Here is a 17,908-nt window from a genome sequence, read left to right as displayed (position 1 = left end):
ATCCACTATGGCCAAGGTCCAGCCAGCAGAGCCAGCAGGTACTTGTTTGTTTATGTCAGCATTCATTTAGGTAAATGTTGACTTGTAAATTGTAATTTAATGGCGACATAGTTTTACTTGATGTGCATTCGATTTCCCACTCTGATGTTAAAGGAGGTTTGAAGTGCTGCTTCATTCTGCCGGTTCTGTTCTTGGCAAAAAAGACCTGACAGCATTTGAATGCATCATTTTTGGAACAACAGCAATAGATTCATCGCTGGACTTGGCTTGGAGTGGGTGGCCTTAAAAAAAAATCACTGAAGTACTTCCAATCAGGCCAGTTTCCCGTATCTGAACCCAGCAGATTTAGTGCATTTGAATTTACTGTGACCGCTCTGCCAGCGAGGGTTTTCTTTTGAAGTTAACTCAATAAATGTCCCTTTGGATAAATTATGTTACATTGTATACAGAGAAGAAGAAGAACGTCAATCTGTTACACCAGGTAATACAAAAACTAATACACAACAGATTGATATGTGTAGGTAAGTGTGCTCGTATATGTTTGTGAGTGCTTGTCTCCAGTGTGTGTGTGTGTGTGTGCATGATAAGACACAGAGAGCAGTGGGATATCGGTGGAATGGGGGGCAGTACTCACCCCTTCGCTGTTCTGCCCAGTGTTAGCCAGCATCTCCTGCAGGGCCCGCACTGACAGAGACTGCTCCAACACAAAGTTACAAATACACAGGTCTGGAGGAACATACTGCAGGGGGGAAAGGAGAACAACAAGGAATTAAGAAGGGTGGAGGGTAGGGGGTAAAAGAGGACAAGGGACAGAGGGAAAGAAACATCAGTCTAGAATGCAATGAGAAGGCATGCTGAGCAAAAACAGAACAGAATAACAATACGACAGGAGTTTATGCTCCTTTAAATACCTTTAATATTTTACTCTGATTTTTGGTATCACTATGGCAGATGGTTAGATTTAGCATTCACACTTAGGCAGCCTCTACACAATGGACCAAAGAGCACAGAGCTAAAAGTATAAAAATACACACTTTTATTCATATTTATAATGTCAATCAAAAACTTGTATATCTCTCCATCATCATAGAAAACACCAGCTGAGAATTAGACAGCTATGTTTAAGTTCTGCCTGTACCAGAACAATATCATATGGGTTGAGATGATGTTATGCTGAATAACAGCACTGCTGTGATTTAGTCGAAAGCTGGAGGTCACCATAGTGCTGGTGCATGATACTGCTTTTATACAACAGTTCAACAAGCAGCATATCGTCACCTAAAATTGTAGTTTTGGTTTAACCAAATGAACTAGTTCCACAGCCTCACTAAAACTGCATCCTTCCAAACATCCCAAACATTCTCCTGCAATGTGGTTACCCTGTTCGTGTCCCTGGTTATCATAGACAAGCTACTTTGTGTCATATACATTTGTGTATGTGTCTTAATTTATCATGCAACCAATGACAAAAAGTCTATATTGTAATTTGGTGGAAGCAGCTAATCAATGCACTTGAACAATGTCTTCTGGAGTGTTAAATAACTGTATTCAGAAAACATCACAGAGGAAGAGTGATACTCAAAAGCTGTGTCCCACACCAGAGGCTGCAGCATTCAAAGGACCCAGCTTTTGTACAGCCAGTGTAGGTTGGTCAGATTGAGGGTTCCCTGCTTAAAGCTCCTGTGAGGAACTTTAATTTGTTTTGATTTTGGCGCCCCCTGTGGACAAAGTGGTATCTTTCTTTTTCTGTGTGCTGATCATGTTTTCTGACACAATAATCTCATCTTGCCGTCTGTAATGGTCAAATAATTCACCCATTGCCAATAATTGTGGAAAAATAAGAAAAAGGCTGTTTCTTCAGCGTGCTATCAGTCGTCTGGCCCAATACCTACCCCCTCACAGCGGTCTCAGGCATTGAAAATGCCAATAAAGAAAGCGGCAGACTTATTTCTGATAGTCTCGTTTGCTTTTGTAGCTCATATAGAGGCAGTACTCTTAATTTCAGTATGTTTCATGAGGAGATAAAAAGTCCTCACAGGAGTTTTAAGTCACCAACCATTCCCACCACATGCTGGCATCACATAGCACTGCCCCTGTAGCCTGGCATTGGGTGGTTAGCTGGCTAACATAGCTAACGTCATTACACCTTCAACAACAATTTCAAGTTTCAATGTGTTTGGCATTTTTGCAGCAAATACTATAACTCAACAGTGTTTTAACAGTGTGTACCATCTTGTTTGAATTGGGGTGCAAAGAAAGAGACAGGAAATGTGGGGAGTAGAGAGTGGGGGAGGACATGCAGTAAATGGTCGAGGCTAGAATCGAGCCTGCGACCTCTGCGATGAAGCCTATAGCCTCTGTATATGGGGCGCACGCTCAGACCGCTAGGCCAATGGCACCCCTTGTCTGCCATATTTGAAGGAGCCTTCGAAATAGGACAGCCTTTGAAGACCACAGTGACAGATTCAATCTTCGAATGCTGCAGCCCCTGAATAGGAACACAGCTATAGTAAAAGTTCCAGTGATGTAGTGCTTTTTATCAGCACTCAGGATACTTCTTGTCCAATCAGAGTGCTTGACAGGAACAAACTGTTGAATAATTCTGTAGTTTGTTTAAGTACCTAAATGATGATCTGTGTAAATGTACAAGATGTTAACAGGATGCAGACATGCCAGATTAAGCAAAAATGCTAATATACATCTGGAGTCTTGTTTTAGGATCTTAATGCATCTTAATTAAATCGACCAATTCAATAGAAACAAGATGGACCACACACACACACACACACACACACACACACACACACACACACACACACACACACACACACACACACACACATCCCCTCTACATTACCATTTCTACCAGGCATTAGCAGCAGCAACTGGTTACCAAATTAATTGCAGGCCTTCATCAGAGACAAGAGACCAACAGAAATGATTAAACTGCTCAGTGAGGAAAGGAGCTCATAAATAATTCTGACGCATTGCAACTTCCCCGCTCTCCCGGTGTGTTGCTAATGAGTGGCTGGGGGATTCTGAGGAGGGTTGTCAAAAGGTGTGCAGCATGCGGATGAAGTGACCAATAATCAGTTTGTATAGGCCTAATTTTCCTCCAGCACACCACAGTGCTGTTTGGCTCTTCTCTGTAATAGCTGGAGATTTGGCTTTCACAGTCAGACTGTCGGTAAACTTTCAATGCATGTCTGCTGTGGTTCAATAATTCAGCAATAACTGATGATGATCATAAATAATTCACTGATAAGAGAGCGTTCACAGCAAAATAACGAATGAAACTGGGATAAAAAAATGAAACATCTGAAGTTCAGTCTTGGAGCTGAAGCAAAAAGAGGACACTGAAAAATCAAGTGAGGCTTATGAGATGTTCAAAAGTAGTTTGGAGGCAGACCTGGGAACCTGCTCATGACTTGCATCTGCTTGTCAAATGATGAAAAATGAGTTGACTATATGAAGTGCTAGATGGCAGTGTTGATTAACATTACCCTACTGACTATATGTGTAAACAACAACATGTAAACAACCATATTAGCTCCAGCTCATTAACTCTCAAACCCTCATAACCTTAGCAAAACTTCATATCCTTAAACCACCTTTATATATTTAGACTGTATTTACTGTTTATCTCTTTTCTGCAAGAGTAACTTGCTACAAAAAAACGAGTTCTGCTTTCCTTGCTGTGCTAACATTGGAGAAGGATAATTTAAGGTGTTGGGAGACAGCCTTGACACAAGAAACACAACCGGCTGACCCTTGACCCCTGCAGGGAAGTGAGAACGGGGAGCAGAGGGGGATGGCTGCAGGGTGATAATGAGGAAGGAGCTGCTCTGTAACTCAACACAAACATGCATTGGAGTCTCCAACACCACTAGGTGTTTGTGCATGTGTCCACCTATGTAGGTTTCAACCAACAAGCACTAGCCAATCAGATACTCATCACACCCATATACAATGTTTTTGGTAATAAAAATAGGTAGAAACATATTGAAGAAGATTTATGAAAGATTGAGCTCCAAATTTAAGTTATTGCACAACTAGTTCCAGACAGGGTCAGCTGAATACTTTTTTTTTTTTTCCTGGGGCATGAAAACTCAATTTTGCATGACATAGCTGTATTTGTGGTGTCATGTGACCCTCTAAATCTCAACCTGCTGCAGACCTTACACCACCAATGAATAATTCAAATCCAGTGCTTCAATTAACATACGTTTTTAAGAGTTTGTTGTACATACTGTACACAACATTCTCCCTGAGGCTGGAAATAGAAAAAGACTGTCTTAGTGGTCATATTGACCTTTTAGAAAGTCATTTTTCCATACTCTGTGGGGGGTTTAATTCAGCACAGTAATATAACCCTGTAAAAATGAGCAAAATCGTCCTTCAGTAGATCAAACAGGATTATTCCACTATCAAGAGTATTACAACAGGCAATGTAATGCTATTCAAAGGAGTGAAATGAAATGAAATATTCAATCTCCTTAAGTCGGCTTCTGTTGTAAATCCCATTATTCCCCTTCTGTTCCTGGACGAAATGCATGTGAGCTGAAATTAGTCTGTTTTAAAAACTCATTCTAAATAACACCATGTACCATAAGAGGATAGGTCAGTGATTCTATGTTTTTATTCAATCAAATCCTGTAAAAAGACTGAAACCAACAAGAATCATTCGTACTGATGAGTGTCTCCTGTGTAGACACACATCCACCTCTTTTATACTGATTTATAAGCTCTGTCATTATGATGAACCTGATCACATTGGCCTGTTTTGAGCAAGTCCCATACACCAACCTGAAGTACTAGTGCACCAAGTGTGTATTCATAATTGCTTAAAATCGTCCCCCCCCCCAAAACTCACATAACCCAAGAATAAGGGCCTGTGTCCATTAATGCAGTTTTTTGCACTCACAGTCCTTACAACCTCATTAAGAAGTGCTTCTTACTGGAGCTTACTGTTGCTAGGTCACAAAAGTTGTCTCCCAGGACTTCTTCTTTCTCTAGTAGTGACAATTGAGTCTTAACAAAGTGGACATCAGAAGTCCCGCCCCTTCTTGGTTTTGATTGGTTTGTGATGAATAAGTGACATTAAGCAGGACAATATTCAAGAAGTTGAACTACATTGCATGAAAACACCGAACTGCATGGGTTTTGTACTGAGTATAGGCAGTGGACACAGGCCCTAATTTAGGGTAGTATCATAGACTGTATAAATAATGGACCTAGTATCCGTGACGTCACTCATATGTTCCTGAGCGCTGCTTTGAAGCCAGTCATCGGCGGCAGCCATATTGGAAATGCTGAACTCAACCAAACTTAGTTTGAGGTAAAGAGGCGGGGTTTGAGCCTCCTCGCCAACAGATACAGTGTTACCGCCTGTCAGTCAAGTCAGTCATGTCCTTATTCGGGCAAAACTCATAATCTTAATATCTTCTGAACTGTCACGTTAGCCGATAGAGAAATTAGCTACGTAGACCCAAGCCGTTTTTTGAACCAGGCTGTAAACATGTTTATTATTACTGCAAAGATCGTCTTTTTTGAAGTGGTGTGTATGTGGTTTCCGGTGTTTCTGCAGCCAGCCTCAAGCAGATGCTTGATGAATTGCAGCTTATAACACTTCCGCATAGGCTTCATATTTTGAGACTGGAGGTTGCCGCTTGGCTTTGTAGTGAATATAGGCAGTGGACACAGGCCCTAATTTAAGGTAGTATCCATGATTTGTTACCAGATATTCACGTCTTCGTGGGAAACAATGGGGCAGCTGAAACCAAATTAATTCTGGGGAATTCAAGTGGAAAGAAACAACCCAACCTATGGATGGTGTTTCTTTATTCCAGGCTGATTGAGTCAGCATTTCCAATATGGCGACATACATCTTTTGGCTTTGTAACACTACTTCATAAACCAATGGTTGACGTCACTGAGATGTCCATGTTTGGTTCAGTGTATGTGATAAAATGGAAATGAACTTCATGAACCAATTATCAAATAGACCGGTATGATCTATTTGTTCAATGAACCTGAGTGGCATTATGGTAACCCTTTACAAAAAAATAGGGGGAGGATTTTAGTGGTACACCTTACTAAGAAAGGTGTGAGTCCTCCTGAATATTTAAATGTATAAATGGGCAATGCCACTGTGATGACAGGAGATGAAAACACAGAATGGTTGCACATATGTTTAGCAACATCATATTTCAACCCTGCCTTGAAACCTGTCTTTAATTGGACCTTCTGGCTTCTCTACCAGCAGCGACGGGAAACCAGGCTTCATTAGAGAAATGAGGTGTCAACACCTGAGATCAGCCGGCAGATGACTCCCCTCCCTTCGTGCCAAACCACATCGTCACCCTCGACAGTCCACTTCACTTCACACCAAAGATGGCCAAAGGCATTGTCACCGAAATGGAGGTCAGGGGGAGAGAGGTTTTAGTGATGGGCTGCCTTAAGCTCTGCGCAGGTGGGTGAACAGACACATGCCCTCACATCAACAAAGTCTATTCAAAGTCTCTCTGCTTGGTGGCTTTACTTTACATGCAGAGCTCATGAAAACATCACAACCTGATGCCACTGACAAGTTTTTACAGCTGCGATCTTATAATTATCAATCTGACACGAACAGTAAGTGTGAAAGACAAAAATAAAACAGAACATCATCTGTATAAAAAGATACGCTTCAATGTTTAATTAATCCACAGAAATATGCTTTACTGATTGACAACAAACTTGCTCTACGTCATTAATTGTCTTAGAAAAATCAATTGAAATGTTGTGATGAATGATGCACATAATACTGGACAAAACTTCTGTTCATATTAACAAACATCCTCTCCAGAGAAAACACAATCTGCCTCATTTCAACATGAAAACACTGCATCTTGCCAAAAAGATTAATGACATATTTAACAAAACACTGACAGCTCTGTTGTGTTGCTACAACACAACGGGCAGGACATTTTCAAAAACACCATCACAGCCACAAAACTTCACTCCCTTGACAACAAACATGGTCAAAACTATCCTGTATATCTAATATTTACACAAGTTGTTTGTCTGCCTGGGCTCCCTGTCAAACCAATGGGGTGCAACAGTGCAGAAACAAGCATGTGATCCATAACTGGCACCAAAAGCACTGTCAGTTTTGTTTGTTGGGGTTCTGGCCAAGCTGGAAGCAACACAGCGGGGACTGAACCTGGATCAGTGAAGCAGCAGTGGGGTGCTTTTCCACCACACCCCCAAGGCACCCATTTTAAGATTGTTTTTATTTATGTGGTTGTACTTTGCACCAAGAGGCCTGCGCAGAATCTAATTCAGCCCCAGTACCTGACAGGAAAGCTCATCTCAATAAGTGGTAAAGAGGATAAACAGATGGCTTTAAGTGAAAGTAATCTTAAGTGTCTCTTTGATTTACACTCAGGACGAAGGACTGCCAACAAACAAAAGTGGACTGCAGACTTTGCTGGATGCATCCTTGTTTTGTGAATCTATGTTACTTTGTAGGAGAATTGTTTTTATTGTTCAAAAATTTTGACAGAAAAAACTAATTATCACCATCCTCCAGTAAAGCTTGATGAATGGTTATTCTGAAACTAAATGTTCAGATATTCATTTTGTGGTGTGATGGTGTCAATTTCAAGATTTGAAGCAAACTGCACTGAGTTAATCACATTTCATGAACGTCTGCTGAATGTTGAATAAAATTAATCCTCACTCTGTCATTACTTAAAAGCTTTTCCTTTACCAATGTGCCCACTGACTGAGTCCAAACCAGGGGTACTCCAACACAATGGGGCACTTCAGCACTTTTCCATTTCTGGTTGAATTCATCCAGTAAAAGTATCTGACTGCGTAAGCTTCAGTGTTTTTAAAACAAAACTGAAATCATGGCTCAAAGCAAACCAGTGGAGATATAGACATATGTGTTACTGTGACATACTGTTGTTTTCAGTTGTTTGAATATTTTCTTTTTAGATTGTTTGTATTGTGTGTTCTTAGATCTTCCTGCCCAGCAACCACAGATGTAAATAAGCTCATCTAGCCCAGCAGTTGTGTTGTGCATGGTTCCCGTCAAATAAACAAATAAACTAAAACTAAAAACTAAGATGTACTGCTCATATTCAAATTACTGCAATACTCTGTATAGTAAAGAAACTAACAGCTGAACCAGCTTAGTTAGCCCAAAGGCAATAAGTTAATGATTAAAACAGTTGAAGACTGTTACAATGGTTCACTAAAAGAAACTCATAAAGGGTTAAATATTTGCTATTTAAAATGAATAATTGTTCATTTGTAGCAGTTACAAAATAAAAACTGTAAGTTTAGAATAAACGATTGAAATGTTTAGCATAACAGCGGCTAGCTCTCAGATATTTTGTCAGTCAGAGAGAGAAAATTGAAAAAGCTCAAATTAAAGATTTAGTGTTCAAATAGTATCCTACAATATATAAAAAAAATTATGAATCATGTGTTGTAAAGATCAATTTTTGCAAAAGTGGCAAGGTGAACTGGATAAAATGACATCATGTGATTTATATGTACAATTTAAACGAGATGTAAAACTAGAAAAATATTTGTTATTTGAAAACCAGAAGTATAGAAAGGCTATTTGTAATTTTAGAACGAATAACACCAGGATCCCTAAGGTCACGGGAAGGTATAAAGGCCTGGATAGAAAACTGAGGATTTGTAATCTCTGTAATGATGATAGTGTAGGGGATGAGTACCATATTTTGTTTGAATGCAGGAACACAAGCATTCTGAATAATAGAGAGAGGTTCATACCCAGGTATTATTTTCAACGTGCCTCTGTGTTTAAATTAATTTTGCTTTTGAAATCAGATAAGCCAAAACTTATCTGTAAATTAGGAGCTTTTCTGAAGAATGTCCTTCCATTGCTTAAAGCTGCTGTGAGGAACTTTTGATTTATATCAATTTTGGCAGCCCCTTGTGGACCAAGTGATACCTCTTATCTCTTGTTCTGTACACGCAAAAGAAGTGTTTTCAACAAAAACTCACCCTAATGTCTTTTAACAGCCATTGATAACTCAATGTGATTATTTGCCATAAAAACACCCAACAAAGTGGTCTGACACGTGGTTTAAGACATTCAAAATGACAACAGAGAAGGTATCAGTGTTGTTGTTCATGGTTTTGTTTGCTTTTGAAGGTCATAAAGAGGCATCAGTGTCAGTTTCAGTCTTTTTTTCAGCAGGTTAAACACTCCTCACAGTGCCTTTAAGTAAGATCTGTTGTACTTCAAACATGCCGTGTGCCATCATTATATTGTTTTGTTATTTGCAATTTATGTTCTGTGGCTCCATACCATGTGATCATGGTCTGAGCATCAAATTAAAATGAAATGAAATGAAATGAAAATAAAAATTGATGAATTAACTGTAAAAAATGATGAATAGAAAAGTTAAGTATATTGCATGTCCCATACAAATACCTGGAATTTTAGTGCACCAAGTGTGTATTAGTTATTAGTTTAAACAAAGTCCTCCAAAAACTCTAAATAAGCCCAGAGTACAAGGGCCTGTCTCCATTAATGCTACTGGTGCTTACTAGTGCTAGGTCATCATAAATAGAAAGTAAACAGATAAATTGTTGAAAATTATTAGTGTTAAATCGTGACAAATGGACTATTAAAAAATATGAACAAACTGTTAAAAATAATGAATAATCTGTAGAGAATGAAGAAATAAATGGTTCAAAACTGGTTAAAATGACAAACCTTTAAACAATAGTGAATAAAATGTTGCAAATTAGGAATAAGCTGTTTGAAAAAAATAAAAATGAAGAACGTTTAATTGATGAACAAACTGATAAAATAGGCTGCAAAAAGTAGACAGGTCAAAGGGTCAGCTTCCAGAGATACATGGCAAAAAATGATAAGATGAAACAAATGCAAAACTTGTTCAAATAGTTAAACTAGCTTTACCAAAGTAAAAAGTAAATAAAAGAGTTACATTAGTAAAGTAAAATGCTGCTAAATGGTTTCACTGACAATAAAGGATAATTTTTTATCCTTGAGCTTAAACTCAGAATAGCTAACCATTTAACAATTAGCTTAATATAATGTATGAATTAATAAAATGTACAGCCTCTGACACTTTAAGTGATAAATTGACCCAAATATTGACAGTTCAATTGCATGACAACTTTATGATAACTATATATTAATGGGGGTTATTATCATAGCTGGAGCTCATTGAATAGATCTGTTTGTTTACAGAGGACAGAACATATCAGTAAATCTTGGACAACACACAAACATTGTAACAGAGAAATTGATTTTCTTCTTGAGTCAGTGGTCAGAGAAGGTTTCTCAGAGAAGTAATTCACTATTAAGGTCATGAATGTACTTTAACTTTTCCCAAAGTTCCCCATTCTAACCTGTCACCAACTTTCCTTTTTTGTAAAATATCTAGACCCCAAAATACAAATTCAAGCAGGGCTTTGTGCCACCCTCACCTTAGCTTCAGACGTTGGTTCCAGGTAACAGACACGGTTCCCGAGTCCTTCAGCGGCCAAGCAAAACTTGCGATGCTCCTTCTGGATGGTGGCCACACACTGGAGCACCACCTCATCTTCCTGCCAGAGGAGAGAGGAGCGTTAATGCCAATAAATGTCTGACAACGACCTATCCAAGATAAACATGAGGAGACAAGAGGGAAATAGTCCACATTGGCTCAGTTTTGTTACCACTTATGCCACCATCGCTTGAGGTTGAGGTTTACAAAAGTTGGATCTGGTTGTCGTAGAAGCTACTGCTTTTTTGAAACATAGTTTACAACTTTTAGACAAGATAAGTGGCGGCATTTGGTATAACCATCAATAAAGTATCTATTCTATAGCCTGGTGTTTTGAAGAAGTTAAAAACAACATCCAGAGTTACAAAGTACACAAAGAGAGGACATTTTTTAACAGACTGTTGAGGAAATCAGATAAAACGACAGTTCAGGAAAATAGCATTGTCAAAACTGAACAATCATTTCAGCAGCATATATATATATATTTATAATTAATCAATAACAGTGGCTGTAAAGCAGCTTGGTGTAATATCATGTTCAGACCTGTTACACAGACTCTGGTATCTCAGTGGGAGAGAGGGAAAGCCTGATTCAATCAGTGCAACCAATAAATGAACATCTGTATCTGTAAGGGTCGAGAGGGTCGCGCTCTATTTGGCAACACACACACAGTTATTGATTTATTTGTGCACTGTGTGTATGTGTGTGTATGTGTGTATGTGTGTGTTCATGCCTCATGCCAGCTCACGTCCCACACTAATCTGAGCTGATGGTTGCCATGGTTCTGACTCCCACCTCCTTCACAGCAGTATTAATTCAATAGATTTAGATACAGGCTGCACAGCACCCACAGACTCAGGAGGCGAGATAACAGACCCTGACAGTGTTTCAGCCAATGGCACCCAGGACCCAAAACTCGAAAATCAAATGTGATCGCAAAGGCCACCTCCCCACATGGTCGGGACTCTCGAGTGAGGAAAATGATCTCAAAGGATTCTTCGGTTTTTCTAAACGCAGCTCATTACACCCTTGGATGATTTTAAGCATTAAAGACATAAATAACAAACAATAAATAAGACATCTGTGCTTTTTAAATGTAGCGTCACATCCCTTTAAAGATGGAAACAACATAAAGTCATGACATGGTGGCGTTTGCTGAAGTCAGAGCAGTTTTCTGGGAATTAGGGCAGATTGTTTCAGCTCTTTCAGGAGACGTTAAAGTTCAAACAGACTTTGAAGGAGCCCCGGAGTCAGTTTCTTTGTTCATGTTATGTTAGGCTTTCTATTATGCATTGGCACTGAATCACAAATTACATCCTCTGTCTTTCTGGCTTAAATATGTGGGATGTGTTAACAACCATAAAAGACACTAAACCTGACTGTCTTCTCACTTAACAATAAAGCACTTTGAATTCATCAGGATGGAGCTGTTCTTGTGAAATCCTGCCCTGCAAATTATCCTTTGAAGGCATCTTTTCATGCTTTGTGTTCTCAGGTTATGTAAGGGGTAATGTTTAGTTAGCTGGTGAATATGTGAAATAGAATCCAGGCAAAATGAGACAAGATCTCAATATGGAGCAGAGGGGTCTCGTCCCACTGAAGAGGTTTTTATTTGTAATGAGATTATCCTAATTATTACTTGTCTACCAGTTAAAGTAAAATACATTATGTATTGATCTAAAGATGATTTGATTGATTTATAAATGTTGTATTTATCTAGCTTAGCTTCGCTTCAATGGTTAGTAGCCCTTCTTTGGCATTGGTACTCTCGTCAGCCTACTTACAGGTGGTATTAACATTAAACTTAACATCTTCATTCACGGTAAAGTCTAAACATTTGCGTAAGGTCTCCTCCGTAACTTTACTGATGACATTTTTCTTCCTACCAGACCTGTAGCACAGCTAAAGCATATAATATCTTGTGTTTGTGTCTGTTGTCTTCCATTTGGTAGATGTCTCTCACTCAGCTCTTTGTTTATTTTAACGTCCTTTGCTAATTTTGGCGCTGTTTCCCACTTCCTGTCCTCTCCTCTCTGCTGGTGACTGGTCAGCCATCCATCAATCTTATGTTTTATGCTCTCCAGGGTAGGGTGTCAAAATTCTGGGAATTTTCAAAGTTGGAAACTTTCCATGGGAATTTATGGGAATAAACCAGGAATTTACTAAATTGAAGGTTGGCTCTTAATAGGGAACTTAAATATAGTTGAGTAAATATATTTTAGCATAATCCTGACTAAAACAACCAGATTTCACACAAGTACAGTTGAATATATATGCTATTCCTCAATCACATGCACATAGCACACTGCTTACTGCAGAGCTATTGAGACCACGCCCCCTACATGCACTGTGCATTCCTCCATCACATGCACAGATGATTTCTAGAATCCTGGACCACACTTTTGAGCCCAGAGAACAAGGCTATTGAAACCACACATTTGAGCCTGTGGACTACACAAAGTGAAGTAAGTTTTGATGATATTATGTGGTCATATATTTAACAAATTTGATGTACAGAACAAATATTTATGCTTGGACAGGATACATTTCCATTAAATTACCCTTGATTCCCAGTTAATTCCAATAGATTCCCATAAATTCCCATGGGAAGTTTCCAATTTGGAATATTTCCAAAATTCCCCAGCTTAACTTCCCATGAAAATTTACTGGAAATTTTCCATGCCTTTGCAACCCTACTGCAGAGCAATCAATTATAAATAACATCCTCCATGTTTTTTTATGCTATCGGAAAGTAACGTTTTTTGTCACATTGTCAACAGAAATCCTAAAAATGCTAGACTCCTTTCTGTGGATTGATTTGATATGTGTGACGTGTGATCAGGTTTGCACTTGCGTTGCCTTACCTATTCAGACTTAATAACCATTGTTATGGCTGTTGACCAATCAGAATCAAGCATTTAACACAGCCACATCATTAGTATGGAAGCCGGGTATTAACAACTTATAATCAGCGCACTGTGATCTACAGTAATTCGAACAGAAGCTAATTAAAGTAGATCCAAAACACAAGAACTCAAGCCGTAAAGATTTATCAACAGTATTAAAGATGTACTTTTGGAGGTTTGTGTTGCAGAGTAATAAAAATCGATCTTCAGGCACTTTTTAATGTAAATACATTAGAGTTAAATGTCACAGGGAAGTGAATGTGGGGCTAGGCCAGCACAGCACTCCTCACAAGCAGTGACTTAAATACCCAATGAGCCGACTTCAGGCTTCAGGGAGGTGATAACTGATAGCAGAAAGCATCAGTATTGGCCCTGGAACACTGCTGCAGCTATCCTGGTCGTCTTGTGATGGAGGAAAACATAGATGTTGTTGTTTCAGGCCACAGATATGGGGGGAAACTCAATATGGCCACAGGATGACCGAAGACTTGTCACCTCTTAAAAATCGAGTAAATACGCCTATTTATTTTCAGCTGTTTAGGATTCTAGTGGCCGTATGAAACCGGTACAGCCTGGCAACATTAGCAGCATACTAAAACTTCATGTGTGAAGTTGCATGCTTTTGTGGGGCTTATGTAACGGCTATTTTTAGTGCCAATTGTTCTATAAAAGTGACTGGTATCATTAAATCTTCAGTTTTTCTGTTAGGACTATCCTCAAAAAGGAAATGAGGTCCCCACACAAAAATCACTACACTAAAAGAAAGAGAATAATAAATATTCGTGCATACTTGATGACCACTCTGGAAAGCTTCTCTGATGTGAAAAAATCGATTTTTTGCTCTCTTTGATAGTGCAGCTTCAGAACTAGCAGTTGTCTGAGCTGCTCTGGGATCCGAACTCTACATAGACTGGATGCCAACCAGTCATCTGAGCAGTGTGAAGCACTAGGAGGAAGAGCAGGAGGGATGATAATGCCAACATCGTTCTAAATAAATATAACCCCAAGAGACGCTGCAGGGGACGGTTTGATGTTGAAAACGGAGCCAGAGTGAGAATTCTCTGATGAAAAATCCAATCTCTATGATTAGATCTTACAAAACTAATGAAATAGCAGTGTGTACCCACAGCCAGGACATTTTCCCAAGACATTTTCTGTCTCACTCTGCACCCCTGACTTGATCCCCAGCCAGAGAATCTGGTGAATCTGAGGCAAAGTGATCCTCGCAGCAGCAGTGTGACCATCTGCTAGACAGCTAAAGAGCAGCATCAGTACTATGTATAGGGCCCCGGGCTGCAGCGGGAGGAGGCAAGCGAGGGGTTGGGTGGCTGCTTCACCCAGCTTCCAAGTGTAGAGCGGGAACTTGACCCTGCCATCTCCCAACCTGACCCCACCCGTCCTCGCCACCCCTCAAGATTCCCTTCGGATCCTGCAGGTCTAAAAAGTCTCAAGTCTAGCCAACAAAAGAACCAGTTATCACTCTGGTTTGAGCTTTGTTTGAACGTCACTGTTGGATGTGTCTCCTTTCTTCAACAGATCTTCAATGATCCCCGCTCTTCACTTGCTTTTATTTGTTCACCAAGCAGCCAGCCTATGTGCGCCTTAACAGACAGCAACAGGTGTGTTTGTGTGTATGTGCGCGCGCAGCCCAATGCATCCACCAACGGAAACCCGAGAACTACAGATGCTCCGGAGTGCCAAATAAACTCCCACAACTCACCCGGCACTGCCACCAATGTGAACTTGAGAAAAGGTGAATCTGCTCAATCCCTCAGCGCTGCTATTTTGACACGCATGCCTTGCACATGCTCAGTGGAGACCAACAGGCAGACTTTGGGAAGAAGGAAAGGCAGACGTGGGTTAAAAAACTGGAGAGAATAAAGAAAGTTCCAGCACGTTTGTCTCCTTGTTCACACTGTCTCAGTGTGGAGCCCGTCTGGTCAGGCGTCGTGTTTCTCATAAATGTCAGGCTGGGTGCTAAGTACAGACTGAGCTATTGAGCTATGTGTTTTAGTGAAGCTTAGCTAACAACATGGAGAGCAAAGTAGCCGCAGTGTAGATGTGTGAGAACTACAACCTGATATGTCAGATAGGGCCCATGTTAGTGCCTATCAGAGCGCTGTAAAGTAAGATTTAAATCTTACTTCTGATATAGAAACAGGAATCTAAACAGAGCAAGAGTCACACACAAGTCAGATAGTCTTAACTTTTTGGCGTCCTCTGCAAGATTATGACACCAAAAACAGATGTCTTCACTTTGAGTGATCTGCCAACCTGACTATCAATAATTAAGCCACAATTCACAATGTTCCAACCCTGTGTTAAATTTTTAAAACCTTGTAGAGCGGCAGGAAACGGGAGGAATGGTGACAGTGTGAAAAAATGATTAAAAGCAGCAGAGGACCTGACAAAGTGCAGCCACAGTGAAAAATAGAACTCCAAGCTAAAATGGACACAGATGTAAACAAGAAACAGAGAGAGAGAGAGAGAGAGAGAGAGAGAGAGAGAGAGAGAGTGAGAGAGAGAGAGAGAGAGAGAGAGAGAGAGAGAGAGGTGAACTGAGAAATTGGATTTTTAGCAATTTGACATTTAAGCTCCACAGTGACGTTAGTCAATAGTGTCAGCTACACTGGTTGCACCTGCAGCTACATGCATCTCAAACACAGAAACAGTATTGCAAGAGACTTCTTATTTCAACCAGTCTCACAGCAATTTGAGACATAGTTAGGAAAAGTAATCAACTCTCTTGACACTACATTGATGGTCCTTGGGGCGAGGGATATTCAAACTAACTAATTTCCCAGTCATTTAAACAGAAATTTAAAGTTGAACTAGCCGACTGGGGAAGAAAACATTGAGAAAACTGCATACTTGGTCTAACACGGCTAAACACTGGGTCACAGAGTCTGCAGGTACACAACATTAAATTGGTTTGCAGAGCTTGGCTACGGTTAGCAGAGCTAGCACCACCAGCCTTCAGTCCAGCTTGCAGGTTAAAGTCGACATGCCTGTGTCGCTTTCACATTGCTCTGGTAAAGTGGTTACATGCCAGTATCATCGGCCAACATACAACTTAATCTCTACATTCTAGATCAAAATAATGTCAAACTGCGCCGCACTACGAGATGCCATCTAAAAGCTGTGCTTGCTAATTCATTCAGTCACTTCCAAGTAGTTCTGGTGCCTTATCAAACTTTTTCCAATTGCAACAACATATTAGGAAAATTTGGAGCCATTACAACCATACAACTTGACTAGGTTTAGGAACTTGTGACATAGGGTTAATGTGCTAGCGTTGACTTTTGGTTCCAAGAAAAGAAAAAACACCCCTGGTCTCTTGGGAGAGAGTCATGTGTTTTACCCTTCTCTCCGGCCAGACATCCCCAGTGCATGTGTCATGATCACAGTCAATTTTCTTCACCTGAAACTCTTGGTTAACATCTAACAGTCTGTTTGGCTAGGTCCAAGTACAAAAGCTACATGGTTAAGGAAAGGACAAACATAATCGCATGAATTCAATTACAACCAGACTCTGAGAGAGTCCTGTGCTGTTTGGTCAATCCATCAACGCCCCCCAATACCATCCCAAACTGGGTTAGCCAGTCTTTCTACACCAGTAATAGTAACAGCTGTTGCTCTGAGCATCTGATATTGCCCCGGATGGGCTTACATTTAAGCTAGTTGAAAGCCCAGTGCGTCTCATTTGCTTCAGAGCACTTTTTGAATGTGAATAAGATGCCTAGACCCCCGAAAAAGAGCTGGGCATGAACACAGGCTGAACGTCTTTCCTCGTTGCAGGGCGATATATCCCTCTGGGAGTGATATGCAACTTTTCAGGGCTTCCTTTGTGATTACATGACAAACTTCCAGCCAAGACTTCCTTTTCCATGTGTCACCTTTATCTAAAGTCCTATTAGTAACTTGAGAAAGACATAGGAGTTGAGTGGCGACATCCAAGAGCGGATTGTTAGCTGTGCTTGCAATGAAGATATCTGCTGTAGAAGAGCAATTAAAGCTTCATCATTGTTGGATCAGCCAAATTGCAAGTGTACATGTACCACAACACTTCTAATACCAGAACGTGTGTGCAGAATCTGTCAGTAGAGGTTACATGTATACAATGGTTAGATGCTTTCATGCAGTAAATTTAGTCAGATAAATAACTTTCTGACACGAACGACTACTTTAACTCCACTCAGGGTTACGACCTTAACACAGCGCTGAGACCACTATACCAGCTGGAGAACTAGGTTGGACTTTCTGACACAGTACCCAACTGGTTTAGATATTACCTAAAGGGCAGACTTTGTGTTTATGGGTAACTTCATGTCTGTGCAGACAGAAATGACATGTGGAGTCCCACAAGGCTCCATCCTGGGGCCTCTTCTGTTTAACATCTACTGGCTTCACCTGACTTAGAATACAGAAAACAAAGTAAGAACAAGTACAAAATAAGTC

At 40.1% G+C, this 17,908-nt stretch overlaps 1 protein-coding gene across 1 annotated transcript in view; it reads right to left on the bottom strand.

The window, feature by feature from the left end:
• ryr3 (ryanodine receptor 3) overlaps positions 1-17,908 on the bottom strand; it is a 176,071-nt gene that overhangs the window by 144,494 nt on the left and 13,669 nt on the right. The window contains exons 2-3 of the mRNA XM_034699064.1: positions 10,486-10,605; positions 635-739 (exon numbers count right to left, since the gene is read on the bottom strand). Of these exons, the coding sequence (XP_034554955.1) occupies positions 635-739; positions 10,486-10,605 (225 nt within the window). The remainder of the gene's footprint in view (positions 1-634; positions 740-10,485; positions 10,606-17,908) is intronic.

The sequence above is a fragment of the Notolabrus celidotus genome, chromosome 13 (genome assembly GCF_009762535.1).
Source record: "Notolabrus celidotus isolate fNotCel1 chromosome 13, fNotCel1.pri, whole genome shotgun sequence".
Taxonomy (NCBI): Eukaryota; Metazoa; Chordata; class Actinopteri; order Labriformes; family Labridae; genus Notolabrus; species Notolabrus celidotus.
Note: the sequence above shows the minus strand (reverse complement) of the source record. Positions and strands in the feature narration are given on the sequence as shown.